Source organism: Bombus pyrosoma, linkage group LG9 (assembly GCF_014825855.1).
Source record: "Bombus pyrosoma isolate SC7728 linkage group LG9, ASM1482585v1, whole genome shotgun sequence".
Taxonomy (NCBI): domain Eukaryota; kingdom Metazoa; phylum Arthropoda; class Insecta; order Hymenoptera; family Apidae; genus Bombus; species Bombus pyrosoma.
Genome location: NC_057778.1, coordinates 14611077 through 14624464, shown reverse-complemented (window position 1 = coordinate 14624464; position 13388 = coordinate 14611077). Strand labels below are relative to the sequence as shown.

At 27.1% G+C, this 13388-nt stretch overlaps 3 protein-coding genes and 1 long non-coding RNA gene across 8 annotated transcripts; 3 read left to right on the top strand and 1 right to left on the bottom strand.

Moving 5' to 3' along the window:
* The first annotated feature begins 3 nt into the window (after positions 1–3).
* Positions 4–1738, top strand: LOC122570597. Its single transcript, XR_006317850.1, has 3 exons — positions 4–332; positions 404–667; positions 967–1738. It is a non-coding gene; the product is annotated as an uncharacterized LOC122570597 (long non-coding RNA).
* Positions 1739–3144: 1406 nt separating this feature from the next.
* LOC122570595 (ubiquitin carboxyl-terminal hydrolase 30 homolog) lies at positions 3145–6275 on the bottom strand. The gene is made up of 6 exons (XM_043733100.1): positions 5760–6275; positions 5521–5679; positions 5131–5294; positions 4532–4942; positions 4109–4444; positions 3145–4033 (listed from the first exon to the last, which is right to left on the bottom strand). Exons 1-6 carry the CDS (start codon positions 5857–5859, stop codon positions 3785–3787), a joined length of 1419 nt encoding a protein of 472 aa, XP_043589035.1. The 5' UTR covers positions 5860–6275; the 3' UTR covers positions 3145–3784.
* Positions 6276–6659: 384 nt separating this feature from the next.
* Positions 6660–10263, top strand: LOC122570692 (protein deltex). Of its 5 annotated transcripts, none has more exons than XM_043733394.1 (7): positions 6661–7199; positions 7662–7854; positions 7935–8204; positions 8288–8576; positions 8669–8987; positions 9079–9434; positions 9501–10263. In XM_043733394.1, the coding sequence occupies exons 1-6, from the start codon at positions 7030–7032 to the stop codon at positions 9431–9433; spliced, it is 1596 nt and encodes a 531-aa protein (XP_043589329.1). In that variant the 5' UTR covers positions 6661–7029; the 3' UTR covers position 9434; positions 9501–10263. The 5 variants fall into 5 exon arrangements, with proteins under 5 accessions (XP_043589330.1, XP_043589329.1, XP_043589327.1 ...); XM_043733393.1 differs by having other exon boundaries at positions 6662–7199; positions 9527–10263; XM_043733395.1 differs by having other exon boundaries at positions 6660–7199; positions 7749–7854; positions 9079–10263.
* Positions 10264–10309: 46 nt separating this feature from the next.
* On the top strand, positions 10310–13266 carry LOC122570696 (PR domain zinc finger protein 5-like). The gene is made up of 6 exons (XM_043733403.1): positions 10310–10447; positions 11880–12072; positions 12140–12279; positions 12359–12521; positions 12605–12859; positions 12943–13266. The coding sequence occupies exons 1-6, from the start codon at positions 10368–10370 to the stop codon at positions 13072–13074; spliced, it is 963 nt and encodes a 320-aa protein (XP_043589338.1). The 5' UTR covers positions 10310–10367; the 3' UTR covers positions 13075–13266.
* Positions 13267–13388: the final 122 nt, after the last annotated feature.

Sequence of the window (13388 nt, the reverse complement as noted above, 5' to 3'; positions counted from 1 at the left end):
CCACCATAGGTTAACCGGTGTATTTTATTCCCCTTTCTCACTATTAGAGACGAGTAAAGAATCAGAGAGAACTAGAGAAGATTGTCAGAACATTACAAAAGTTTACCAGTGCGCAACGCTCACTATTTTATTACTTGTCAAGTTGTCACTCACTAACGGACATGCGATATATCAGTATGAAATAGGTTTTGTGTGAAATGTATTATTCTGTATTCTATATTATTGTACGAATGTTTTATACAAGTGAAAGTTTACTGTTTAGTTCTAACTAGGGGTAAATATGTAATTTACGATAATTTGAGCAATAATTAAACAAATGCGACATTGAACAGGTACACAACCCTTATTCAATTCACAATAGCCTTGATATTTTTTGTTTTAATTTGCATATAATTATGTCTAGATTTCCACAAGATAAAGCATCGTGATTAAATAGTGGGTTAAACTAATAGGTCTGGAAGGATAGAAACTAAGCAATAGCAGTTTTATGTGTTCTGCTCATTTCCCTAAAACCAGTTTCGTAGTGTACCGCAATAATATGAAACGTGATTGTTTTCAGATAATAATGAACATATTTTTGCGTCATCTTCAACAATAGAAAAAATTCCTTAACCTGAATATTTTGCTATAAAATGCAATGACTTTCCTATAAATATCAATGAAATACGTAAGTTGAAAGAAGTTTCAAATATACTATTTACTTTACTTTTACACAATCCTATGGATATATCTTTTTATCTGAATGTACTATTGTGAAAAACAGAGTTTTATGGGAGATAGAAAGATATATCTATAGGATTGTGTAAAAGTAATTTGAATGTAATCTGAATGTACTATTGTAAAAAACAAAGTTTTATGGGAGATACTAATCAGTAATCCAACTGAGCATGACTATGTAATATAAAATGTTAATGTTTAAGGATTAAAACCTTTATATATAATATTGAATATTATTTCTTATTGCAGTTGATAAGTATTGGTTCCTATATAATATACCAAAGAATACAAATTCAAGAAAGAAGTAACAATCCAAAACTGTGTATGAGATAATTTCCCATGCCCATAACAATAAGAACACTCCACAACATACAAAAAAGAGTTTAGCCAATCTCAAAAAAGAAAACTATTCTCAACAACAAAAGAAAATAAGACATTAAAACAACGAGTTGGATGCTTGAAAGAAAGTAGATATAGTGAAAGATCTAAAACAAGAAAAACTTTTAGCTTTGAAGCATGAATATGCTTCATTACAATTGTTCAACTGCATGTAGAGAAATAGAAACCATAGTAACTACAGCTGACTTAGAACTACGTGGATTCCTAAGAGAAGAGTGCAAATGAAATTGTATCAAAATTAAGGTTAGCTATGTATATATAAATTTTATTATTTCATTACATGTATATTATTATTTATTTATTATTTATATAAACATTACTATTTTCTTAAATTGCCTGCGAACTACATGTAAATTAATTGCTTAGATCAGTGATGTATTAATTCTATTTCATTGTACATAAAATATTTCTACATTGCTATATTTAATTCTACATTGTACTTCATATATTAGAATAACATAGTAGATTGACATAATAAAGTAACATAATATATTAGAATAACATTGTATTGATCCTGTTCAATTGTACGTAAAATATATCAATTCTATTCTACATATTTCTATTCTTCATATAGTAATATATTGTAAACTATAAAAAAAGTAATAAATCTATTTTAATAATATATGACTCAATTTAATTTAATTTAATGATTCTCTTGAAATGTAACCTATATCTTCTTTAACCATAAGAATAAAACAAACGACAAAAATGTTTACAAATATTTTAAATTCACCTTTCCCTTTTTGTGAACTTCGTTAATCATTGCTTCATATATTCATATTAAACGTATATTTATTTCACTAACACTATTATTTTAGTCTATATACATTCGACTTTTTTAACTTCGCGCTATTTTTTCGTAATACATCGACAGCGCTGGCATATAAAGTCTTTTTCAATTTGCCTCAGTGTAACAGTTATACATGCATTAAAGAGAGAGAGAAACAGACAGAGGTAGCTAGACCCGGGCTATATTTATATAATGGCGTTACACAACAAATTCTAACTTCTCGATTGGAGCGCCTTGCTGCGGACAAATCGACCAACATTACCAGGTCACAAAGAGTCTCACACTATCACGAAAGTTTGCACACCTGTATCTACGACCGAAACCGTGCCCATACCGCATGCCGCTTTGTCAATATGTCATAACGCCATACTTTAGCAATACATAACAGATCAATTCTCTTCATACTTATTTAACTCTATTCTACTCTTTAGCATTTCATCCCTATTCATATTGTAGCGAATAGAAAATTCATGTTTACACTTATCGTACAAAGTACTATATAATTATTTACATACATATATGTATAGAATTTTTTTATATGAAAATTTTATTAGGCAAAGTTAAAATATTTTTAAAATAGTAATAGTGTACTACATAGTACGGTAGTTGCTCTGGATGTAAGGGTATTTGTAAAATTTCAGAATTATTTGCAATTTTAAAAATTGAACTACATATTTTTATTTATATATCGATCAATGCGTTTTCAAATCTCTAGACAAAAATATTAAGTTATTGGGTGAGAAAACGATTAGTTTGAAAGCTATTTGAACTTCAATTTTGCAAGACTATTTTTTCTATTTTCTTATGAAATTGAAATCTGAATATTTAAGATTTAGTATCTTTCATTGCTTTATCTTCAACCATACGATAAAAGTTTATATTTTAAAATAAATTTAAAACAAAATAAATATAATCACTCACTGTAGTGGATATTATTGTAATTTTTTTATTTAATTTTCTGGATTCAGAATGGCTATAAGGCACAGGTATTGATTTAAAATCTGCGTGCTTGACTCATGGGCAGTTGTACGCCTGTTCCATTTGTGCTTCAGATGGAGAAATAAAGAATGTTATTAATAAACAAGCATTAACGTAATATTGCAATTTAATTATTATAAAAACATAATTGTACTTTTATTTAAGAGTAGATTAGAGTTAGGTATAATACAAAGGGTTGAGTTAAATGATACAAGGGTATGAAAATTATCACTATTCAAGTTATTGAAAATCTCAACTTATTACTTTTTCATTGCACGAAAATGTATTTCATTTAAAGTACATATCCAGAATTAAACTTTGAAACTCCAGATGTATAAAATAATAGTTTAAGTTCATATATAAAAACGATTGATTAATTTGGCACAATTTGATTTTGTTTCACTATTACAATGCAATTTATCAAGCAAGTAATGCAATCCTCTATAAACTGTAACTATAGTATTCTACATACACAATATTCTATGTTGCTATCCTTAAATGTCGACTATTTTGTTTTGTTGTACATAAATTATTAAGTAGGTATAATTTTTAAAAATTTGTTTAAAATTTTGCTCTATTTCATTCAATTAGAAAATCATAATGTCAAAATTATAAGCCAAAAAATTTTTTTTTTGTTTTTTATGTACCATTGTATGAAAATAAACTGGTACAGAAAATGTGAAATCTATTAAATAAAAAATTCACATAAATATAAATATTTGTTCTCTTTGTTTAACGAATAATTTGAAGTAATTTAAACTGTTTTGCAATAGAAACATAAAAGCTACTATTAGACACATTCAGTCTCTTAATTTCCATTATAATCATTACATCATTTCAATATATTGAGTCATCATTCCTAAACTTCCTGCGGTTACTAAAATTGATTACTAACTATTCTTATATGCTATTAATACGCTCGTAAAAGAGAAGATATGGTGTGGCACATAAAACTTCAATCAAGGATATGCTCTCAACTACATTATCCGAAGTATACAACCACTGATTGGTTTTATTTCCTCGTCTATAACAAACAAAATGCCCAGAATCAACAGGTCCGCGATGTTCTACAATCGCACGCAATTGATACTTATGTTTATCTTGTAGTGTTGTTCGATTAGTAAGTAACATTGTTGCTTCAGGATCGCCCTATCAATTCATATTTCATATTAAATTTGTAACTAGCAAACATATATATTTGATACATTATATTGTATATCATACCCGTGCGTTTCGCTTTTTTGTTTCTATAAAAGTATAAGGATCTAAAGTTAGTACTTCAGGAAATTTGACTGGATCATCTCTCTTAATTGGTATTCCTGAAGAGCTCCATGTGGTTCTTGATATATGTAAACATAAACATTTAGGGAGTTTGCCTAGAGTTAAGGTTTTAGTAGCTAAACAACGCATTCCGCATCCGTCACATGAAACATCTTGGACAACTTCACTGGTTACAAAACGCGTTAATAATTCTTCCAATGTGTGATATGATTTAATATGTGGACCCAAAGGAGGCAGAGGTAAAGAAACTGTTTCAAGTTTGTCATAATGTACTGCAGACTACAAAAGACATACTTATTTGTTTTTTTATAATTAAACATGTTGTATTAAAGTAAAGTAAAGTTCTAATTAAAATAAAAGACTAACCTTCCATTTACAGCAACTGCATTGTAATTGACTAGTTAATAAGCCAGAAAATGGATGTACTACTATCGATATTGGTGGAGCAATAGAAAATGACATAGCACATAAGGAGTTCCACGGTTTAAAAGATTCTTTATTTTCCTCAACTCCAACATTCTTTGAAAGTAGTTCTGAAGACCTAGCAAGGATTATGCCTGGCTTATTATATGCCATAGGAATACTTGATATGGACGTCGTCGAAGATATTACATGACTGTTGCAATTTCTATCAAAACCATTTGGAATGTTAGGACTTTTGTTAGCTGATACAATATCATTACAAGATACACTTCTAAATGATAAAGGATCACCCAATTTCTTTGTATCTGTTATCATTATTGTACTTTGTGGTAAAGCATCAGACAAACAACCTTTCTGAAATCATTTGTTGTAGATATATTTAACTTGTTATTTAGTCTTTTTACTTTAAAAATTTAAAAATATGTCATAAATTTGAAAGTTTTCTCAAACTATTTAATATATTATGAAGTATACCAAACAATAATGCATTTTTAACAATTCAATATAACTTTAGTTTGATAACTTTTAGTTTGTAAGCATACCCTATTTCCATGTTGAATTTCTGCTTGTAACGCACTGAGAACTACATGAAATAGCTCATGTACATCCTGATGACCAGGTGCAAATTTCCATTGACTACCAAGTGAAGAAATTATTTCAATTGGTGTTACATCACCATATAAATCTTCCGTATATCCATTGATTTCTAATTCAAAAAAAATTTATAATATTATACATTCCACAATAATATATATATTATTTATAGTATTTGAATTAATAAATCTTTAAATTTAGTAAATTAAATTTAATGAATTAAAAATTCTTACTATAATTTATTTTTTAATAAAATGTCAGTCATAGTAGTAGTAGTAATCAGTTTATAGTAAAGAATTAATAAAATTAAGGACATTTTGTTAAAATTAGCAACATACTTTCAAAAACAGATAATGAAGTCGAAATGAAATTAACTTTCCCATTTGTTTCATATTGTTTCTTTAACCATCCAATAAAAATTGGACAAGCCGCCAAAGCTTGCAAAAGAGAATTCAAGAAGCAAGTGTATCCTAAATTATTGATTCCAATAACTGTTCCTAAAAGGATACATAAATTATAACATATAATATCTTTCTCCTGGACAATTGTAAGAAATTAAATATATTTCGCACTATACCTTTTTTTCGAGGTTTAGGAGATGGACCCCATATAACAAATGCTGCAATGGCTATTGCGAATCCTACACTGGCAAATACAGCAACTTTTTCTACATCCATATTCTTGGAATGTTCGTTGAAATTAGAAATTTCTTGAAAAACTGCAAAAGCTAACCTACACGTTACTTCAGAGAACAAATATATCCATCAACATATATGCATATCTTTCTCAAGTTATTAATCTTTCGTAATACGAATAATTAATTTCTCAGTATTTTCATAGTTCGTTTAAAGTTTATTACAGCAAATTGTAAGTTGCATTTACGAGAATAATTTAATCATACTTTGAACAACCTTTACACAATAATAATACAAAGAAATATGATTCATTTATTATATACAAGTTTATGTGTTACTCTCGATTGTATTGATTTGAAATTAATGTCTTCTTCATAAAAAATCACAGTTTTATAAATCATAAACGATATAATTGTATACACACGATGCTCCGACCAAACATTCATTTGACATCATGAATACACATAATACATATATATGCAAGTAGATATAGATTTTTATGGAGACTATATAAATGTTAACAATAAAAAATTTTTACTAGATTTATAAAAGTAATATTGTATAACAGTTAAATAAGTATTATTATAAGATATCATTAAAGATAAATGAGACAATAAATAATAAAACAGAAAACAAATAATTATATTATATGTATAAATATATATATATATGTATAAGTGTTTTAAACTATTATGATGACTTTAATTAAAAATAGTGAGATATATGATTCAAAGTATCCTAAACCAACTTTTATAACATTTACGTAAATTTAAGTAACAAGAATTTTTAAATACGATTATTCAAAGTCGATCATCGATATTGCGATTATTCGATGCTTAAAATTGCGCTTACTTCAGGCGAAGTTATTCACCTTATATTCGTTATTCATTAATCGTTAATTTATTACAAACAAGATAATATAAAGTATGGAATAGAATTTATTTGATATAATCTTTTTAGTAGATAAATCGTTATTCATTATTAAATTCATTATTAAAGTTCATTTGTATATTTTGATATTGTAATTTAGATTACAATATGAATGGTATGATATACATGAATTTATTTGTATGTACATATACGTTGACGCGTGTGTTTGTGTAGTGAGATAAATTAGGCTGAATGCAAAAAAATTGAAAATGTTTTCACGTTTTGACTGCGCAATTATGTGTTGCGCGTGCATGTGAAATTCTTAAGTAAATTTTTAAGAAAATGAACGCCCAGGCGCAAGAACATGGTCATGCTGTTGTTGTGTGGGAGTGGGAAAATCGTCACGGACGTTGGAGACCTTATAGTCCTGCGGTGTCGCAACATCTTGAGAGAGCACATTGTAAAAAATTAACTCGGGTCTTCCTGAATGATGCAGATCCTAGTTTGGATAGGTTTGAATTTAATATATGTAATCAAAGATTCTGATATACCTAAGTCTGCTTGAAAACTTTCTTATTTTTCTACAAACAATAATAAAATATGTTTACATAAAAAACAAAAAGTATAAAGCATAAAAGAAATATAATTTCATTTAGTTTTATATTTCAGAATACTGATAATTGATAATGATAACATAAATAACTTAACATTATAATTATTCATATGACTATTATTGAAACTGAAAAAGAACTAAGTTAGAAACATTTTATAGTTTATATAATGTTATAATTTTAGTATACATATATTTAGTATATATATATACTGAAAATATAATATGATATAATATATATATATATATGATAATGTCTTGAATATCAATGTATACATATTATAAACTTCTATCTTTATTTATATACAGAAAAAAACATTTATTTATATACAAAAAGAAAATGTATTTCTATTGCTTTAAATAGGTATTATATAAATTTAAAAACTAAAACACAATGTAGTGAGGATGGAAATGAAACGCATAATATTAGAAGAAAATTTTATCTTCCAAGTTCGCCAGCTGGTAAAGGGGCTAAATGGGAGTGGGCTGGTGATACAGATGATTGGCATACATATGATATGGAAGTGCAATGCTTGATAGAAGAAGCATGGGCAAGAGTAAATAAGAATATTATGAAGAAAAATAAAAATTATAAAGTAATCATAATTATACAAATTTTATTAATTTTTTATTTTAGGGTGATAAAACTATTGATGTGTCTAAGACTTATTTAGGTTTTCCTTATATCATAAATTTTTGTAATTTGACTCAAGTTCGTTGTTGCACTGGATATGTAAGATCGATACGACGTATTCAGCAAGCACCTTATCCTTTAGTCAAAGTTGCTTTAGAAGAATTACAAGCTATTTCTGAAATAAAAGCGACATCTGTAATTGTTAAAAATTTAACTACAAAAATCACACATAAAAAGTCATCTGCTGGAAATACAAAAAAGAACAATAAGAAGGTAAAAAAGAGCACTTGTTACTAATATTATAAATATGATATTATATTATCATTATATGATGATAATTCTATATATGTTATTAGAGCAAAAGTGGAGATACCGGTCCATCAAACATAGCTCGTGTTATTTTGAGTAATTTTAATATATTTAGTAATAAACATGGAGTAGAAAATAATAATTCAATTACAAGCATTGAATCTGGACAAAAAAGAAAAACTTGGGATAGTGCATTGGATGTAGATTCTAGTAGTACAAAAAGTGGACGAAGGCCAAGCGTTGATACAGTTTCTACATATTTGAGTCATGAAAATCCAATAGATTTATTGGACAGCAGTGTAGGAAGTGATGATGCTTTCAAAGATGCCATTTTGAGTAATTTATCATACTTCCTTTAATTTACTTTTACCCTTATCATACCTTCTCATAGTTTTATATAACATATTACATGAATTTACTTTGTTCAGGTGTAGATACTGAATCTGATGTTATTTCCCAATATGTGAAAGTAGTAGAAAGTGATAATTGCGACTCTTGTCCTGTCTGTCTGGGTACGCCAGAGCCACTAACAGTAGAGTTAACTCGCTGTAAACATAGATTACATTTAGCATGTTTGAATGCAATGCTTAGTTGTCAACAACCTCCTATGTATATACAGTGCCCTGTTTGTCGTTTAATTTATGGTGAAAAAAGAGGAAATCAACCTCCCGGAACTATGAATTGGACAAGAATACTCCGAGCACTACCTGGTTTTCCGAATACAAATACAATTCAGATAACCTATGAGTAAGTAGATTAGGGACTTCGTTCAGCAATTACAGATCACCCAATATATTTGAGAAATAATTATTTCATTTAAATAAATGCTCAATTTCAGCATTCCATCAGGAATTCAAGGAAGTGAACATCCTAATCCTGGTCAAGCTTATTACGCTGTAGGCTTTCCACGTATATGTTACCTTCCAGATAATAATTTAGGCCGCAGAGTTTTAAGATTGCTACAAATTGCATTTGAACGAAAACTTATATTTACAATCGGACGATCGATAACTACTGGAAGAGAAGATGTAGTAACATGGAATGAAATTCATCATAAGACTGAACTGGGACCATCAACAACTGGTCATGGTTACCCTGATAAAAGTTACCTCGAAAGAACATTGGCTGAACTAGCAGCTCAGGGCGTAACAGATGGGCAATCATCACCTACATTGTACCAGGAATTACAATGAAGTAATAACTTCTATTTAATACATTATATGAGATCAAATTTTACAATTAATATTAAATATTCAGTAGACTTATAATTTAATATAATGCCGTAGATTCCGCACTGTGTGTTCAGTTAATGTCACTTTTTTTAAAGTAATCAAACGATGAAAAGGTAATAGTATTAAAAATTTATAACTTGTCCAAAGCCAATTTTAGTTTCTTATGTGTAACATAATTGTGATGCACATATACTACGCAACGCGACAGACAATTACGTTATATTCATATTTTTAAGTTTACTTGCTAGTTTATTTCTGTTTCATGTAATGATTCAAAAAAGTAGTAAATATTTATATATAAACATTAGTTTTCCTGTAATGTATTAGAGAAAAGAAATTATACGGATATATGAATATAAATCTCTATAAGAGATAAGTGTATTAAAATACGAATATACGGTCCATATGTATTCTAAAATAAGAAAAATACATATATTTTATATGGAATTGAATCGTGTAAAATTATATATTTATAACAATTTCGTGACCTTTATAATTAATATATTCTTATAATTTACTGCTATTCAATTTTAAATTACTATATGTTGTCATTCTTTCAAAGAAACAGATCGTTTTGTATTTTTTTGAGTAGTATACGATAGGTGGCGCGACTTTCAATCCAATAAAATGGCCGAAAATTGATTTTTCTACGCGGACGTGAGTTCTATAAAATTTATTACATTCAAACACGAATGAACGCCGTATATATTGGGAAACGATAATGTTTTAAAAAAAAAAAAAAAAAAACGAAGATTACATTGTTACGAATCGTGATCAATTGAATATACCTATTACGACAGAATACTAAAACGTGAAGAACTTATATGTTATACTACCTGGCGCAAAGACGTCCGGTAATTTCTAATGTCTTTTTGAAATAAGAATTCGCGCCTAAATGAGTGCTAAAGGCCAATACAATTGCGTTTTGTGTGACTCAAAATTAGAATCCAAGGAAGCTTTGCAGGAGCATTTTAGGTACTAAAAGAAACTATTCTATTTGATATGTTCATAACCAAGCAAGCAATTTCATAAAAGAAGGATATTTTTATACGTACAACCTATTTTTCCATCCTATTCCAATGCACATTCCGAAATAAAAACATTATAATAAATAAAAATACTTTTAAACACGTTAATGATAATATTCAGCTATATTACCGATAGAGTATTGTTCGCGCTATTTTTCCAATTGCTTGCGTTTTCTTTTTTGCTTTCGGTATAAAGGTGTTTTTATTATGATAATAATTATAATAATAACACAAGCTACAATGATGTAATTACAAATAATTATATAAAACATAGAATTAAACAAATTTTTACTAACTGTGATGGATTCTATTAGATTATTCATACATTTACTAAAAAGTAACATTTTTCGGGAGAAACATTGTATGAATATATATAATTTGCCCTTTGTGTAAATAAAATTTTAATTGGATTGATAGTAAATATTTGGAAAATGTTTTAAATAATTGTTAGATTATTTGAAATTTAGTATAGTTATTACTTAATAACTAATAATGTAAGATGAGTCAACAATATATTTTATATGAAAAATATATTTTATTTTGTTAATTATATTTTATATTCACTTCTGTTTTCATCATCTAGAGATTAAAATAACATTTAAGTTTAGAACAATTTTATTATAATAATATTTAAAATTATATTTACTTTAAAATGACATATTTAATTTTAAATTTTGCATTTTCATTTTTGCAGATTTTAATAGTTTTAGGCTGATAAAATTCATAAATATTTATTTCATTTAAAAATTATCTTGTATTTTATGATCAAATAAATATATATAAGCAAAATGTAATACATGAAATATTACCATATTTTATATTTTATTCCATTAAATAGTAGTTAAATATATTTCACACATTAGTTTATGATGCATTTACTTCTTCATATCATTTTGTTAGTTGCATTGCAAAACTAATGTTAGCAAGTTAGAAAATTAACAGAAACAGTATTGTCAAAGAATGTGAAGCTCCTTAAATTAAATCTTTTTTTATTATAAAAAATGATTTATTAAGTATTTTAAATATTAGCTATATATTGGATTATATATTTTGTTTAACTATATTTTAGCTATTATGATTTTGTTACTAACAATTGAAATTTTATATTCATAAGAGAAAGATTTTTTTTAATAGTGCATTATTATAAGATAAATTTATACATGCATGTAGAAGAGGAAGAGAAATTGTTCAGTTTCCCTAAATTCTAGTATATAATTTTGATATAATATGTCAAATTTTGTTTTGTTCATAGATTTCCTAATAACTCATTACTAGAAAAAGAAGAAAACAAAATTAAAACAAGTTTTATTGAGTTTGTTATTGAAATGATGTTTTAGAAATAAAAAATTTAATTACATGTGAATATACTGTGTATATAGGAAACATGCCAACAAAGAAATAGATACTCGTGGTAAACCTGTCAAAAGAAGCAAAAACGATGATACCCAATGTGATGTATGTGATCAAGCATTTGATTCAATTAGTGCAACAATACGACATAGATTTAAAGTCCATCCTAATTCACCAACAAAATTTTATTGTCATTATTGTGGGATGCAATTTCCTCTAAAAGTATGTTTCTATTTCTACATAATATATGTTTCTTCTTTAATTTTATAAACTACTCATTTTTTATTAGACACACAGGGATAATCATCAAGCATCGCATGATTCATCTGAAAGTGAGAGAAAAGAACAACATAAGAAATGTGAAGAATGTGATGTATTGTTTTATAATGAAAAAGCTTTAGATTATCATTATCGTTCTATACATAAAAGGTTGTAAATCTTTTCTATAATATTTTTTGATTTTTATTTTTAAATAATTTTAAATTGTATCTAATAATTTAATTTATAGGATGGTACACTTATTTCAACCAATAGCAACACCACCTCCTAGCAATAAAATCAAAGTAAATTCAATGAATGATGCTCTCAGCGTGTATTACTGTCATTTGTGTGGTGCTGAATATATTATAAAATTCAATTTGCAACGACACTTGGAAAGAGCTCATACTCAAGTAAAGCAATATAAATAAATATTAAATAAGCAAATTTTGTTACAGGTGCATTATATTTAACATTTTACCTTTATAATTAATAGGAAGAAAGAGAAGCTGTTCCAGAAGATTTAATAAAATGTACAGTATGCGCTGCTCTATTTTGCAGTAAAAGAGCATATGAAACGCATAACAGTTATCATCAACCAGATGATCTATATGTAACATCAGAAGAACAAAGGTTGCAAACTGTAACTAAAGTAGATCAAGATTTTGATATTAGGCGTGTCGAAGGAGTTGCTGACAAATATGTTCCAAAAACTAATACTACAAAAAGGCCTGCTAAAAATTGGCCAAAGGTATCAATTAAATTTATTTTTTCATCAATCATATATATTGATTGAATTTACCAACACAATTAATGAAATTTATTATTTTATAGCCTAAGAGAACACAAGAGAATGTAGAAGTAAAACAAAAGGATTATTCTTCTTCAGATGATGAGCCTGGTGCTACTAATGAATCCAGTGATTCAGAAAGTGATCTTCCATTAAAACAAAGGATTTGCAGCTAACGGAGGTCTCTTATTGTTTATAAAATACTTCTATATTTATATTTTTAAAATATTGGAACTATGTTAAAATGATCGTCATTGTAAAATTATCATGCAGATTTTATTTTTTATTTTCACATAAACATAAAATGTGATTATAGATGACAATCTCTATATCAATATTTTTTAGATTGATATATGTATACTTATTTTTTCATTTGTTTAATTTGCCCTTTTAGCATTATTTTGCTTTTCACGACATTAAATTAATAATTATAAATATATATATTATCCGCATTTATGTAGAATGTGTTCATATTACTATATGAAACATT